Source organism: Impatiens glandulifera, chromosome 7, assembly GCF_907164915.1.
Source record: "Impatiens glandulifera chromosome 7, dImpGla2.1, whole genome shotgun sequence".
NCBI classification, from domain to species: Eukaryota; Viridiplantae; Streptophyta; class Magnoliopsida; order Ericales; family Balsaminaceae; genus Impatiens; species Impatiens glandulifera.
Window position 1 is genome coordinate 41,136,694 of NC_061868.1, and position 18,144 is coordinate 41,154,837.

General features: G+C 26.6%; 3 protein-coding genes across 3 annotated transcripts; all 3 read right to left on the reverse strand.

The window, feature by feature from the left end:
• Positions 1-3,630: 3,630 nt before the first annotated feature.
• LOC124909915 (serine decarboxylase 1-like) lies at positions 3,631-6,966 on the reverse strand. Its single transcript, XM_047450544.1, has 2 exons — positions 6,421-6,966; positions 3,631-3,816 (listed from the first exon to the last, which is right to left on the reverse strand). The coding sequence occupies exons 1-2, from the start codon at positions 6,871-6,873 to the stop codon at positions 3,631-3,633; spliced, it is 639 nt and encodes a 212-aa protein (XP_047306500.1). The 5' UTR covers positions 6,874-6,966.
• Positions 6,967-7,023: 57 nt separating this feature from the next.
• Positions 7,024-8,227, reverse strand: LOC124909916 (serine decarboxylase-like). Its single transcript, XM_047450545.1, has 4 exons — positions 8,065-8,227; positions 7,549-7,780; positions 7,259-7,452; positions 7,024-7,186 (listed from the first exon to the last, which is right to left on the reverse strand). Exons 1-4 carry the CDS (start codon positions 8,225-8,227, stop codon positions 7,038-7,040), a joined length of 738 nt encoding a protein of 245 aa, XP_047306501.1. The 3' UTR covers positions 7,024-7,037.
• An 8,584-nt stretch (positions 8,228-16,811) lies between these two features.
• LOC124910191 (vacuolar iron transporter homolog 2-like) lies at positions 16,812-17,707 on the reverse strand. Its single transcript, XM_047450803.1, has one exon. The coding sequence runs from the start codon at positions 17,581-17,583 to the stop codon at positions 16,903-16,905; it is 681 nt and encodes a 226-aa protein (XP_047306759.1). The 5' UTR covers positions 17,584-17,707; the 3' UTR covers positions 16,812-16,902.
• Between the last annotated feature and the right edge of the window lie 437 nt (positions 17,708-18,144).

The window sequence follows — 18,144 nt, forward strand, 5'->3', positions numbered from 1 at the left end:
AATCGCTAAATAAAAACCGCAAATTTTCAATCTATAACAGATTTTGTGTTTGTTGGCCTATAAAATTGAAAACAACAATTCGTTAAAATATCAATTAAATCGACTCTCAATTTATTATTTTATTAAATAAAACACATTATTATCTAAAACAGTTTAATGAGTTGGATAAAATAATAAAGATTATTAAAGAGCCAAAAAGTGTATTTATTTATTTTTAAATGATAGTAATATTATAAATATTTAAAATTTAAAATACTATAAAAACAAATTAAATTATTTGATATTTTAATTAATGAGACCTTATTTGGTTTTGAGACCACCCTAACCAAAACTTTAAACCCATAATTTCTTATTTATATAATTTGTGATTAAAATGTGTATGATTCCAAACATGACCCAATTATGGTCTTGGATTTCTAAATGTTCACTATCTCTTAGGCAATTAATTCATGTGTTTTCGATCATATCCACCTTTCACCCATCGCCAACAATTAAATTATTGATCTCTTTTAAATATATATATATATATATATATATATATATATATATTAATAGTTAAATTTAATTATAATTTTTTCCGTTGGAAAATTTTGAAAAACTTTGAGAATCTAAGATTTTATCCAATATCTCGTTATTTGGATATAGCGTTATTCATGGTGAAATTATAACGGATGATATATACATTAAAAAATGTTGTATTATGGCTAGTTGTATGTGTCACGGAGAGGTTGAATCAGCAACTCACTTACTTTTGTATTATCGATGAATGACTAGTATTTGAAGTCTTTTATGGATTATTACTAAAATTTATTGAGTGATGTCCGAGTTTTTAGATAGTTGCTAGTAAGTTTGAATTTATGCGGCTGATATAACATGCCTACATATATACGTGGGTTATCAGCCCAATTATTTTTTGGTGGATTATTTGATTGGAGATTAATCATCAAACTTTCAATGATCGTAGTCGTTCAATGTGTATCATTCATAATATTATTATTATTACATCATTTTATAAGATTAAGATCAGAAAATTAAGCTAGAAGAGTCTGTCAGGAGTTAATCATTTTTCTCGAGAATTTACGAGCTCGATAACTTATTGAGTACCATTTTTTATTTTTATTTTATATATTTTTTTAATATATGTCACGTTTTGTCGTTAAACTTAAACCATTATTTTCATTTTTTTTTTTAAATATAATATTTCTAAAAGATTTAGTTATGTATATATAGCTACTGGGAGGGTTAGGAAGGATATGTGTGAAATAAGAGGGGTTAAAATCATGGTCCATGACAAGGCTAGAAGGTTAGGTTATATATTACCTCTCATCCTCTCTTAATTAAAGCACTTATAGGTCTGGTATGGTTTTGCTTCATTGTGAATGTGTTTATATGGTTTATGTTGTCTTTTATGCTTATGGATGTGATCGATGTTTTTTTTTATTTGGATGATTATTTTTCAGTTCTCTATTTTTGTCATTTATTGGATAGATATTATGAGTATCGGACTTTTAAGTTTTTTTTTTTACATTTCTTTGTAACTATTTTTTTTTTGTCGTTAGGCATAAATTAAGGATGTTTGGTCGTTTTTACACCAAAATATACCACAAATCAGTTGACGTCAATTTGAGTTTCAATTTGGTCAATTAAAAAAACGGTTTGGATGGAGACTCATACCTTAGTGGTAAAGTACATGAACTCGTGTCCTCGTGATCATAAATTCTAGACTTCACATTTAGACCATTTAAAAAATAAATAAATTGGTTTGGTAAATTCGGTTAGGGTTGACCTCTTTGGAAGAGTCAAATACCGAAAGATATGAGTATATCTTTCGATATTCCCCTTAAATACCGAAAGATATTTAACATATCTCTCGGTATTGGCATCACTTTCTAATTTGCTTCAACAACATTAATTTAACACATTTCATATCATTAAAACATTACACAATCTCAACACATCCTTATAATCAAACTCTACACATATCTTAATTATCATCAAACACAAATATACATATACACTTTTTATATATAATAAAACACAATCATATACACTTATAAAATTAATCACAAACCATATACTTACAAAATAACACATACTTGATTAGTTTAGAAGTTTAGACAAGCTAATTAGAAAGTAAACAATATTTAGTTTAGCAAACAAAGAAGTTCAATACCGAGAGATATGCTAAATATCTTTTGGTATTTATGGGGAATACCGAAAGATATGGGATATGAGGGGAAATACCGAGAGATATGGGTATATCTTTCGGTATTCCCCTTAAATACCGAAAGATATTTAACATATCTCTTGGTATTGGACTTAACTTTATTTTTTCACTTTCTTAGTTTGAACAACATTAATTTAACACATTTAATATCCTACAAATATGTGCACACATTCATCTAGCTTTAAAATTATACACAATCCCCACACATCTTATAATTAAACACTACACAGATCCTAATTATCATCAAACACAAACATGCATATTACATACTTCATTATATATAATCAAACACAATCATATACACTTAAAAAATTAAACACAATCCATATACTTAGAAAATGACACACACTTGATGTGCTTAGAAGTTTAGACAAACTAAGATAGTGAAAAACCAATTAGAAGAGAGGGTCAATGCTAAAAGATTTGTCAATCTCTCGGTTTATATGTGGAATACTGAGAGATATGTTAAATATCTTTCGGTAATGATCTTAACTAGAGATTTTTGGGGAAGATGCAAAGTCGAAAGCAATGATATAATCTTTCGATATTAACCTCTTCCAACAATTAAAATTATTTTCGTGTTTTTGTGGAATAGCCAATACTGAAAGATGTATATAAATCTTTCGGTATTTGGCCTTTTCTAACACGTATAATTATTTTATGTGTTTTGGGGAATACCCAATACGTTCACCTCTACCAACACATAAAATTATTTTCGTGTTTTGAGGATGAAGTCAATACCGAAAAAATGTATATACATCTTTCGGTAGTTGCCTGTTCCAACACTTAGATTATTTTTGTGTTTTTTGGATGAGGCTAGTACCGAAAGATGTATATAAATCTTTCGGTAGTTGCATCTTCCAACACTTAGAATTATTTTCGTGTTTTTATGATGAGGTCAATACCGAAATATGTATATAAATCTTTTGTAGTTACCTCTTTCAACAATTAAAATTATTTTCGTTTTTATTAGATAAGGTTAATATCAAAAGATTTATATACATCTTTCGGTAAAAATTCATATCAACGAAAGGTTTAAAAACCTTTTCGGTATATATATATGTCGGTATCATCTGTCGGTAAAGATCACTTTTTCACTAGTGGTCCGAAGAACCTAAAACTCGATATTTGTCGAAAGAGTCAATGTATTACTTCCTTGTTATATAAACTCCACAAGGCGTTTGATATCCCACAAACTAGTATTTGAAAATAGTAATACTTCATATTAGCTTCTTGAAAGAAACTTGAAGGACCTATTTAAGAAAATTTAACACAACCATAAACATTATTCCAAATTTACAAAATTACTAATAATATAATTGTCACAAACTTACATGCTTAACAAAAGGAATCATACTCCCAAATAATGCTCCATCACAATGGATATAGAAGCTTCTTTCTCCCTATTTTTCTCTTCCTGGCTCTGTCACTGCTAGAAGTAGTCTACGAGGCACAGTCTCTCTGTTTTCCTCCCTTCTCTGGACAAGTTTGCCGGCGCCGACATTGCTGATCTTTCCCGGCGATACGTCGGAGAGCGGATGACAGGTTTCCGGCAACATTTGGTTCTTCTCTTCTGATACCCCTGATGACTCCATTAACAAGGTACAAATAGGAGAGACAGAGAAATATTGTCAAAGACACACCCCTTAAATATCACTTTAATTATTTAAAGATTATTGATAATTATCTTTTGGTAGCAATTAATTATTTATTATTAAAAAAATGTTTATTCCCATTAATTTATTTTTTATTGTTTTTCTATATTTGAATAAGTAATTAAGTTTGAAAATTACAAGATAATCTAATGTAATCTAATAAATTTATTCAATAATAAAATTACTCTATTTATTTGTTTTTCTCCTATTTAAAAAAATATATAGCTCCTATATAAGGATGGATGACAAGCTGAAATCTTATGCGTAACCGAATCAAATTACTCCGTCTGGAGTGTTTTTCCCAATTTGACCGGATTAGGAATGGAACGAGGATATATATTATTTATGTCTTCCAATCTTATCTTATTTATTTTAAATAATTTAAAAATATAATTAAATATATAAAATCACAAATATATATATTTATTATATTTTATAAAAGTGTAAGTTTATTTTTTTATAATAAAATATATAATATATTTAAAAATCTGTTTATATAATTTTATTGTATAATTTTTTTTTTTAAATATGGTATAAACGGTAACCAGCGAGAATTCTTCGAAATCGAACGGCAAAGAGATGGTATTAAAAAAATCTCCGAAGTAAAAACGGGACGGGATGATAAAAACATTCGTCGCCCCGAACCGCCTCATTGACATCTCTAGTCCTATCTTACATTGAAAAGATGATTAGCTAGGTATTGAACTTTTACAAAATCGGTAGTCAAAATTCTCAATAGTTCAAATTCAGTAACTAAATTAATGACATTAATTTTTTATTTATAAATGACACTTATATAATAAGTTAACGGCGTTTGAAATCGTTGTAAAAAGTCTAAAATTGTGAAATTTGAAAGAAAAAAAAAAAAGTCTGAAATCTCAATTTACTCCAATAAATAGCCCAATCTCATAATTCAGATATTAAAATTTTGTAAATAATCTAGGTCTATTCAAACACCCCATAACCAAACAAGCCTTTATATATAATTTATACTTCTTCTCAAAATATATAAAACAAACTAGACTCAACAATTATCTTTCACACGTTAATAAAAATGTTTATCAGAAAAGCTATATCATAATCACCTTACTAATTATATAATCAAACAATGAGAAAGTAGACAACATATATAATCACGTTACTATTATATGGTTTTAATACAATAGATTATTTAAGAGAATAATGCTAATTTTATCACTGAACTATAATAGAATATTCAGATATATCATTGAACTAAATTTTGTTCGCTCATATCACTGAAGTTGAGATTAGTATTCATCTATGTCACTACTCCACCAAACCTCTAACCCCGTTAAATTTCTGTTAAATGAGATGACATGTGAAATTGACATGTCATATTTTTTAATTAATATATTGAAATGTCATCTTTTTTAAATTAATATATATTATATATATTTTTATTTATTTAAAATTTTAAATAATAAAATATTTACAAAGTCATTAATAATTTTCCTCTCCTGCCCTAATTAACTAGCTAGGCCCACCATTCTTCTTCTCCGATTCTTGTTCTTCAAAGGATTCGATTTCTCAGATAAAGGAACTGAAGGAAGACTGACGAGTTAGCGAGAGAATTGAGGGCAATGAGAGATGAGATTTTGATTTCAGAACCCTACCACAACGAACTTTGACTTTAGTCGAGCCTTAGACCTCAACTTTTTCTTCTTACTTTAATTAGTCTCAAACAAAGTTCACAATGAACAATGATGACAGGTAATGAAGTTTACAAATCTTCTTCTTTTTGTTGAAGGCTTATTTCTGGATTATTGTTTTTGTTCTCTTCCTATATGCTTTCTTATCCCTTCAGAATTTGTTCACCTTTCTCTTCCTATATTTTTGGATTCTTGTTCTGTTTTAGAAAGGTGAATCTATCTGGGTAAATGTATGAATCGATATATCTAAAATGTAAGAGTTTTATTATTTAGAAATATGAAAAAAATATAATATATATTAATTTTTAAAAAATGACATGTCAATCAAATGTGTCATCTTTTAACAGAAAAGATAACGGATTTGGATGTTTTGTTAACAAATGATATAGACGAACATTAATCTCAACTATAGTGATATGAGCGAACAAAAATAGTTCAATGATATACGTGAATATTTCATTATAGTTCAGTAATAAAATTAGCATTCTTCCCGATTATTTAATATCATCCTAAACATATATATATATATATGTTTATATATATATATATATATATATATATATATATATGTTTATATATATATATATATTTATATATATATATATTTATATATATATATATATATATATATATATATATAATATTACAAATTAAGTGCATAATAAATAATGCTGTTCAAATAGTTGTGTGTTCCTGCATCCAACGGGTTTATAAGTTATTAATTATTATCATACTGATTTAATAAAGATAGTTTGATGCATTGACATAAGTATAATAGTATAATTATTTGTGAATAGGACAAAGGCAATTGTCTCCCCCTATATCGGCTGCAAGACAAGGAGGTTGAACTCCTTCCCCGTTTTTTTACCATTGAGAGTGTTTCTTCTATATCGGCTGCAAGACAAGGAGGTTGAACTCCTTCCCCGTTTTTGTACCATTGAGAGTGTTTCTTCGACAATTCATCCAAGAATTCATCTAGCTTTTCAACGGTTATATTGGGCATCACAATTACATGCGCCATGCTTCTTTCACAAGCGAGTTGCCATCGATGGGCAAACTCATTGTCTAGAGGCCGCTCAAATACAACCGTGTTGCTCGACTCGTTAAGCATGGCACTAATCCCTATTTCCACAATCCGATCCTTCAAGTAACGAGCATTTGTAAGACATTTTTCAACTTCTTTCCGAAATCTATTATAACCCTTTATGTTTAAGGCATACCACAAAAAGATTGGAGCATGACCGCTTCTACCTCCCATTATAGTGGTGTCGGAAGAACCTATATACTCTATATTTTTTGAGAGAGTGTTAATGTGTCGCATTCTTGTTATGTAAACCCCACAAGGTATTGGACATCCTATAAACTTGTGCCCTGAAATTGTTACACTTCCAATTTGCTTCTTGAAAGTAACTCTAAGTGCCTATATAGTCAAACATAATTCAATTTCTATAAATTATCCATCAAAAGTCATTAATAAATTATTTATCACAAACTTACATGATCCACAAAAGGCATCATAATTCCAAATAATGCTGCATCACAGTGAATATAGAATCTATCATGTGAGAATCCACATTCTTCTAAAATTTGTATAACAATATCAACATTGTCAACTGCTCCTTTTATCGTTGTTCCTTCAATAGCATAACAAATTAACAATTTTAGATACAATTATTATCGTGGACTTCTTAAACATAAACACGCACCTATGTTGACATTGATTATCGCCGGCTTATCCTTATTACGAAGTAACTTGGCCTTGAAATCTTCGTAATCCATTTCACCCGTGAATAAAGTATCAATTTCGACACACTTCATTTTGTACATTTTTGCTGCCTTGAAGATGGAATAATGCGATTCTCGTGACGTGTAAAATATCCCATCTTGAAGAACTTCTCTCCTATATAATTAACATATTTGCATGGTCTTTGATTAATTGAAAGCAGCTAGCTAGATCATCTATTCCATGAAGATATTTTATAACTTAATTAATTACCCAATTAGAATGCCATGAAGATTTCCTTCAGTGCCACCATTTGTAACATATCCCCAATAGTCATTCTTCTGAATTTCCCATAGATTGGCAAACCAATCCAAAACAGCAATTTCAAATTCTCGTGAATGCATGCTATAATTGCCTTCAATGAATGGATCCCCAATGTTGTTTATGAAGAAAGCTTGAAGATGTGCTAGAGCTCCATAATCAAAGTCCAGATTGACTGGATAACCTGCCAGAGATAAATCAAAATTATCTGACTTTTCCAGATTTTTCTCTTGGCACTTAACTACGGTTTTAAAAAAACTCCTCAATTATGATCATGATGGGATGTCAGGGCAAATTCAAAATGATGAAAAACGTGACAGGATTTTTATGCAAATATTCGTTTTCTAAGTTTTTTCTAACATTTTTTTAAGAAATATTATGACATGTTTATATTTGTTAATATATATACACAGTTAAGAAATATTCCAACATTATTTCATCTAAATTAATCCCAATAAGATAACGCACCTATAAAATACCGACTTTGCTTATCTAAAATTTGGATATATTTATTTAAGATTCCGGCTATGTAAGCTTTTTTGTCTCTTGAATCATCGTCGTTGATATCCGGCTCAGTGACTGTGACACTGTAATTCCTCGCGCCTCTATCTTCCCCATTTATAATGTTCATCGGATCTAATTAAGGAAAACAAAATTTTTCAAAAAAATAATAATAAATATACTCTTGCAGAGGATATATTTTGATGTATATACAGAGGGGATAGAGAACATCCTTATATAGGCACTTATAATCTGGCCAGAAAATTATAGAAATTCAAGTCTAAAATAGCATTAAATAGTTAAAATTAAATTAGTTGTTTTGGTCAATTCTCTCACCAATATTAATATATATCTCAAAGTTGATATTCAATCTCTCATTTCTTCGAACACCCATTATAAAGATGGACTTACCTTAAGCTACTCAATATGAAAATCAAGAAATTTATGGATAATCATGTTTATAAAAATTTCCTTCTAATGTAAGACTATATATATATGAGTGTATAATTAATTGTTTTTGAAGGACACCATTTTTATTTGTACAAGGATATCATATATACAATACAATTATTTTGTTTAGAAACGGGAGATAACTCGCCAAGTTCTGTATAAAAAATAATAAATTATTTGAAAATATTTACGGATGAACTGTAAAACCCTCCCCTCAATTTGATGGTAAAAAATTATTGATTCAAACTTCATATATTTAGTCATATAATTTTTTATCATTAATACACTCTTTTTTAATGTAATTTTGAAATATCTAAAAAAAATTATAGTGTATTTTAGAGAATTTAGGTGAATTTTTTTTATTATGACACATAAACACATCGATATAACATTTTACAATTTTGGGAAATTTCGTGTTATATATTGATGAATGTATAGATGATGATATAATGAAACATGCTTAAAAAAATAATAACTTGATTAAGTAATTAGTTAATTATTATCTTTTAAAAAATCGTCATTATTTACTTTGTTGATCAAAATATATTTTTAATAAATTATTATTTATGTATCAACTAAATAAAAAATAAAATATATGTTTAAAATAAAAATAAAAGAGAATATCATTATCCTGAATAAAAAAAATGGTTTCCAATATGAACATAATTTGTATATTTTGTTAATTAAATATCTTCAAATTATTTCTTTTAATTTGTGTATTTGAAGTTTTATTGTCTTGATTTAATTAACTTAATTAATTTTTTTCTTTTTTAGTTTAATATATTATATTTTTTTCATTTATTAAATATTTTTAAAATTAATTTTGGTCTAACATTTTAGTCAAAATATATATGTACACAATATATTTTGAGATATGCATTTAAATTTAATGATAATAATGATAATATTTAACAAAATGTACATGTCAGTACGTATGACAAACAAAATGTACACATTATTTAATAAAATTATTTGGGCGTAGAAAAAAGTTAGTATATCCTTGTTATTTTGTTATGAGTATATAAAATAATAATAACAAATAACCGCTTAAAATTTTAATCTAAAAAATATATATATTTAAATTAAAAAAATATTTTAAAAAATATTTGTATCTCATTCAAATACATTATTAAAAAAAATATATTTTTCAGGAAACCCATATAACTCCAACTCAAACTTTAGACAAACTATTTGAGGCACAATAGTATGAAAAACAACTAAATTAAATCATGGGCTGACTTTTTTTTATGTAAAAATTTTAAAAGGGGATTAATTAGATGCAAAATTCTAAAGAAATGAGAGTTTATTAAAATCGTTTTTTAGTTTAAAACTCGTAAAATCGAAAGTTTATTTAAAATAATGAAAAAAAATATTAGTTATATATTATTATTTATATATATAATAAGTATTTTATACATTGATAAGTTAAAAAAAGTTATATTTATAAAATCAATTAAAGTAATTTATTTCAACGAATGATTGTTTATATAATTTATAAATATAAATTTTCTATTTTTAATGTAAAATCCTATGCAATGGAACCTATTTATAAAATCGTAAAATTAAATTAATTTAAATTTAAAATTGTAAGAAATTAATTAAAATTAGACTTAAAATTATATAATTATAAGATTTTAAAAGTTCTCAGTATTTATGGCTACAAAATATTAAGTAATTTGTTGGGTTGATGTTGAAAGTTTGGCATGGAAGGGATTAATAATGAGGGAGCTGGAAAATAATTAATTGGAACTAATAGATTAGGGTTACAACCTAATTTATGAATTAGGAATAAAGGAAGGGTCACCCTGAATAAGTATATATCCCAAAGGATGAGGACGGGTGGGTGAATTTCTTAAAATAAAATATAGTTTTTAAATATTCAATTACTATAAATACTAAAACACAAACCATATATTTTAAAGAAAATTTGTTTCAATCCATATCTATGAAATATTATAGGTATTTCAAAGTAAATTCGTGAATGGTTTCGGTCAAGTTATACTAAAATAAGTTACTAAATCAGATTTTATGTTTGTTAGCCTGCAAAATTGAAAACAACAATTTGTTAAAATGTCAATCAAATCAACTCTCATTTTATTAAATAAAACACATTATTATCTATAAATAGTTGAATGAGTTGGATAAAATAGTAAAGATCGTTCAGGAACTAGAAGTATTTATTTATTTTAAAATATATTAAATATTATTAAAATTTAAAATACTATAAAAAAAAGTAAAATTATTTGATATTTTAATTAATGATTGATCATATTATTTGGTTTTGAGACCACTCTAACCAAAACTGTAAACCCATAATTTCTTTTTTATATATATATATATATATATATATATATATATATATATATATATATATATATATATATATATATATATATATATATATATATATATATATATATATATATATATATATGCTTAACTTTTAAAGTATCCGAATTGCTGGGTCGAGAGTTGTGGTTAATTTGAATATTTATGTGAGAGTAAATAGATACTTGGTTTTGAGACCACTCTAACCAAAACTGTAAACCCATAATTTCTTATCTATATATATAATGATGCTTAATTTTTAAAGTGTCTGGATTGTCGGGTCGAAAGCTGTGGTTAATTTGGATATTTATGTGAGAGTAAATGGATACTTGGGTCGGATTGTGGGTTGACCCGCCCATGAACTTAAAACGGTTAAAAATAAATTTAAAAATATTATTTGTAGGTTTCGAACTTGCAACCTAACAAAACAAATACAACATTTTAACCAACTAGGCTAACAACACTTTATATTTAAAATTCAACACCAAATTTGATTAAACGCAAGACATTTTAACAAAAAAAAAAGTTCAAATATTTAACTAACTAATCTATATATATATATATATATATATATATATATAATGATGCTTAATTTTTAAAATGTCCGGATTGCCGGGTCGAGAGTTGTGGTTAATTTGGATATTTATGTGAGAGTAAATGGATATTTGGGTCGGATTGTGGGTTGACCCGCTCATAAACTTAAAACGGTTAAAAATAAATTTAAAAATGTTATTTGTAGGTTTCGAACTTGCAACCTAACAAAACAAGTACAACCCTTTAACCAACTAGGCTAACAACACTTTATATTTAAGATTCAACACCAAATTTAATGAACGCGAGACATTTTAACAATAAAAGTTCAAATTTTTAACTAACTAATCTATATATATATATATATATATATATATATATATATATATATATATATATATATATATATATATATATATATATATAATGATGCTTAATTTTTAAAGTGTCCGGATTGTCGGGTCGAGAGTTGTGGTTAATTTGGATATTTATGTGAGAGTAAATGGATACTTTGGTCGGATTGTGGGTTGACCCGCTCATAAACTTAAAACGGTTAAAAATAAATTTAAAAATGTTATTTGTAGGTTTCGAACTTGCAACCTAACAAAACAAGTACAACCTTTAACCAAATGTGATTGAGATGTGGTTTATCAATGAATAATAGACGAGTATCATTTGAAAGTGGTTAAAGAAATATGAATCAAATATTTAATTGACCAAAGTGTGAGGTCAGGATGCTAATTATTAAAAAATATGAATCAAATATTTGATTGACAAAGTGAAAGTGTAAAGTCACGAATTGAGAGATTCATTCGAAAAAATATGTGATGAAATATGTGAGAAAATAAATTGTTTTATCGAAGTGAATAAAATGTGAAATGAGAGTGTTATATTTTTTATTTTAATAATTTTAAACATTGAATAAATATTATTATAATTTTTTTAATTTATTTTATTTTTATCCTTATCTGTGTGTATCGCACGAAAATTTTCCTAATTTATATAGTTTGTGATTAAAATGTGTAAGATTCCAAACATGACCCAATTATGGTTTTGGATTTATAAATGTTCACTATCTCTCACGCAATTAATTCAGTTGCTTTCGACCATATCCACCTTTCACACCATCTTCAATAATTAAATTAATGATCTCTTTTAAAATATATATATAATATATATATATATATATTAATAATTATAATTTTTTTCGTTGAGAACAACTTTAAGAGTCAAAGATTTTATTCAAAATTAATAGACCAATATTTTAATTCATGGTGGAACTCTAACGGATGATATGTGCATGAAAAAATATCATATTGTGGCTAGTCATATGTGTCACGGATAGGTTGAATCGACAACTCACTTATTTTTGCATTATCGATGAATGACTAGTATTTGAAGTCTTTTGTGGAGTGAGATTCATTGAGTGATGCCCGAGTTTTTATGTAGTTGTTGGAAAGTTTAGATTGGTGCGGCTGATATGGCATTCCTACATATGTGGTTATTAGCCTAATTATTTTTTGGTGGATTATCTGGTTAGAGATAAATCATCGAACTTTCAATAATCGTAGTCGTTTATGCATATCATTCATAATATTATTATTATGAAGCTTTATAAGATTAGTTTATAAAAGTCAGTAGAATCTGTCGGGAGTTAATTATTCTTCTCTAGAATTACGAGCTCGTTAACTTATATAGTATTATTTTTTATTTTTTTCATGTAATGCTTTATCGTTGTACTTAAACGAATTTTTTCATTTTAAAAAATTATAATTTTCCTCAAAATTTTTATTTATGTATATAGCTACACTTGGGAGGGTTGGCAAGGATGTGTGAAATAAGAGGGTAAAACCATGGTCCATGACAAAGCTAGAAGGTTAGGTTATATATTACCTCTCATCCTCTCTTAATTAAAACACTTATAGTCTTGTATGGTTTTGCTTCATTGTGAATGTGTTTGTATGGTTCATGTTTTTGTCTTTTATGCTTATGGATGTGATCGATGTTTCTTTTATGTGGACAGTTCTTTTTCAGCTCGTTATTTTTGTCATTTCTTGGATAGATTTATAGGTATCGGACTTTTAAGTTTTTTTTTTTCATTTCTTTGTAACTATTTTTGTTGTTGTCGTTATGCATAAATTAATGTTGTTTGATCGTTTTTATACCAAAATATACCACCAAACAATTGGCGTCAATTTGAGTTTCAATTTGGTCAATTAAAAAAACGGTTTGGATGAACTAATGGTAAATTATATGAACTCGTGACCATTTAAAAAATAAATAAATTGGTTTGGTAAATTAAATAGTACAAACGTACTTAAGAATTTCTTTTATAAAAATAATAATAATAATAATAATAATAATAATAATAATAATAATAATAATAATAAACTACATATAATTCGAATTAGCACAAATAATCTTTCATTAAAAAATTGAATTTCATTTTTTACTATGATTATATACTTTATAGACATTGAGGATTGTTTTTTAGGATTGGGCTGCCGAGGGGTTGATCGGCCCAACCCTAGCCCTAACATTGGATTTATTGAACGAGTAATGTTTGTAAATACAAAATTTCAAATATTTAAGTATACATTTTATTTCTGCTAGTATTTATAACATTTAACTTATTTAATATTAACTTTTTATAATAAAAAAATTATTTCAAATATAAATATAAAAATTTCTTTTAAATTGTTATTTATATTTGTTAATCAATTTAATTGCATTTATTCAATTAAAAAACATTACCTTTTTTGGTTATTGTTTATTTTACATTTATTTAGTTAAAAAAAATATTTTAAAATTTTCTTATTTTAAAATTTGATTGTTACCTCTGTTTTGAATAAAAATTATTAAATTGTTATTATGAGATCAATATCTAAAACTTATCAAACAGATGATTAGATATATCTAATCTAGCTACTAAACATTATCCCTTTTTCAACTTTTAACTAAATGAGATGTCTTTTAAATATATTTATATATAGATTAATAAAAAAAATTGTCTAAAAAATAAATAAATTATATTTACATAGAGCTACTAAACTCCAATTATATTTTATGATTATTTACAGCATTGGTGAATAGATAATATAACTTATATATATTGAATTATTCTCATTAATTTATAGGTTATTTTTTCTAGGCATCTAATTAAATACGATATTATTTGATTTTTATGTTATCAAGAGTAATATTAATTGCTACAAGGATTTAGAGTTGTAGGTTTGAAAAAAAATCAAGATAGTTTAAAAAGATCACGAAAACATTTTAAATAGCCCAATCAAACCTTACATAGATTCAAACTAAATACTTATATTAAATGTAATACAAAATTATTAATTTTAATATAACATTAAAAAATAAATAAATAAATAATAATAATTTTTTTTTTTTTTCATAAGTCCTCAAACATGGGTTGATTGAGGCCAGCCCTAATTATAATTAGGGTGTACACTAAAACCAATGTTAAAATTTATCACTTCAAATTTAGAAACTCTCATCTCATTATATTTAAAAAAAATTAATTCTCTTCTTAATCTTTCATTCAATTTAGCCATTCAATCTTTACTTACTAAATCTCTCGTCCCACTATATTTTCATTGAAAGAAACTCAATCAATGTCAGATAAATATATTCACACAATCTTTCAAATCTCTAACAAAAGATTTCATACAAATAGTTAAAACAGTAATAAAATCTCGAGTTAACTCTTAAAAATACAACTTTACGATTTCAGATAACTTAACTAGTTTAATTATAAATAAAATCTTAAATAGATAATTTTTATGATTTTAAATTTACGATAATAAAATTTCACGATTTACGAGTTTATAAATAATTTTAAATTACGATTTTATAATATTTTACATTAAGAAACATATTTATATTTATAAATAAAAAAAGTTATTATTTATTCAAATAAATAAATTAATATAATTAATTTTATAAATATAATTTTTCTTATAGTGTTATTTACTCATTATTATTTTTAATTACTTTTATATAAAAAAATTTGAATTTGGTTAGATATAAAATAATTAATTATATATATAAATAATAATAATTAATATTTTTTCAAATTAAACTTTTAAGATTTTATATAAAAAAAAAACTAACAATTTTACATAAATTATTGATTTTAACTACTTGTTATAAGCTAATCCTTAAAGATTCTACTTGTTCTCAATTATTAGTTTCCATTGTTAGAGTTAAAGAGGGCATGAGTAAGTCCATCCAGCCCATAGACTATTGTAGGCCCACCTGAAAGCAGCCCAAAGGATTTCAAAATCCAAAAAAAAATATGTTGAAGTGGACCATGGTGAAACTTGTTTAATTTTTTGTAATATAATAGATATAGTCTCTAGGTAAGCCCAAAAATCAGAGCTTTACTTACTACTGTCACAAGATTAGGAGGTTAAGTTATATATTATATTATTAATCTTAATTTTTTTTCTTTCTTTTTTTAATATAAAAAATATTTTTTTTTTATCTCCATTTGATTTTTTATTTCTGTATTATAACATATTAATCATTTTTATTTCATTTTATATTATTAAAATTTTTAAAATATATATATTTATTATTTTAAGTGTTCTAAAAAATTTAAATTGGGCCTCAAATTCTGAGATCCTGCACAAGATTCATTGTTATGTAAAGTTTTAAGGTCTTAATTTAGGCAAGAAAGAAGTTTGATGGAAAATAGTGACGGTTATAATTATTTGCCGCCATGTTATACAATGCTTAGTTTGCGCCGGAAATTATGCGTCGGTATAAATAATAATAGTTGTTATTGCAACCTTTCTCTCCTTTCCCATTTTCGGAAAGGAATTTATATTTCTTTTTTTAATTAATAAAATACCCGGCACTAAAATAATTATAAGTTAAAATTTTGAGCTCCCAAATAATAATTTAAATAATAAAAGATAATTATTAAAAATTATAGTAAATAGGTGTTAAGTAATATAAACAAAGTATTTTCAATTGTAGGTCATTAGTTCAAATGTGCATTCAAATGTATTATTAGTGTTTTATAATTTATTTGATATAATAAGTACAATTAGTGCTCCAATAAATAATTAGTATAGTTTTTTTTAAAATTAAAAAAAAAATATATGACAATCCACAATAATGTTATATAGTTTATTTGATAAGTAGGCATGTTAGTGATTCAATAAATCGATCAAATTTGTTGTCAATTTGATTTGGCCAATTTGTTTATAGATTTTATTAGTATAGTAAGTGTGTAATTTCAAATTCGGTAAGATAAATTTAAAAAAACAAATCACCAAAAATAGTAAAATACAAAAGTGATATATAATATATTACAATTAACATTAATCTTAATTAGATTTGTTATTTTTCTTACATGATGACTTTCCTCGCCCATTCATCTCATCTACATTAAAAGCAACATGACATTAATTCAAACAATAAAGCTACAATACCTCACCCTTTTTTTAAATATATTTTTTTTATTTTCTTTACATATCAAAGCCCACTTGAGCCAATAAGTTTTGTTAACCCAAAGGTTATGGCCATAGCCACCCACCCACCGATAGTAACTCTAACCGTGGCTCGAGCCCATGGCGCTTTCCCTAGAGCCGACCCAGCCCAACCAAAAAACACGAGAGCCACCGTCACCGCCGCCGCCACAGCCGCCACCCTAACCCTATACTGTTTTATGAACGCGGCCGCCAGAAGTGGCACCATCGCCCCGATAGAGAACGCGAGAGCCGAGGCTGCTGCGGCTTGGATTGGGTTAGGAAGTTTCTCAGTCTCTTTGGCTTCTAACTCTAAGGGCTGTTGTTTACCGATCCCATCATTGATGGTTCTAGTCTTGTCTCGCTTAATCTGAGCCAACTCGATGTCGAGTTGGGAGTAAACCGAGACGAATTCTCCTATAGCCATACTACAAGCACCCGCGACTAGGCCGGCGAAACCGGTGAGGATCATGGCCTTAATATCTTGCTTGACTGCACCAACACCCATCATTAAGGATGCGGTTGAGACCAAACCATCGTTGGCTCCAAGGACGGCTGCACGTAGCCATTGAGCCCGTTTTGAGTAGTCAAAGGTGGACTCTTCTTGATCAAGATTCATGTTCATCTCCATATCAAGAGTTTGGACCGTGAAATTGGGATCAGAAGCTATTTGGTTGGAATTAGCCATAGCTAGCTAGATATGGTTAAGAAGATAAGAGTGTGGTGAGCACACGCATTTAGTTTTAAAAGACTATTTATAGGCAGGGAAAAGCATAAAACAGTTTTTAGTGGAGACATTATTTTTTTTTTCTAAAGGATGAAAACCAATATTATGAATTATGTGAGTGGTGGATTTAGGTATTAATTAAAGTTATTGTGGAGAAGAACCAGTAAATATAAAGATAGTGGGAATCATGATGTTATTGATCAAATGAAAGGAAAAAAATAGTCTTTTTGTTTAAAAAATATATATGTTTAATTGATTTACATTACCACGAAAATCACCGAAAAAACTTAAAATAACTGATATAAATCAAGAAGAAGAAGAAAACAAAAAGAGGACTTACTTTCAAGAGCTTTAAACCTATTCGTATTAGGTAGTAGAAAGATGCATTAAGTTTTCATTAGAAGCTTAATTTGCTTATATATATATATATACAAATTTCATGGTTAATCCGTGACACATGCATGAGACAAACGTTTCTTTCCTGGTTTTGCATGTTATTTTTCTTTATAAATTTCAAATATA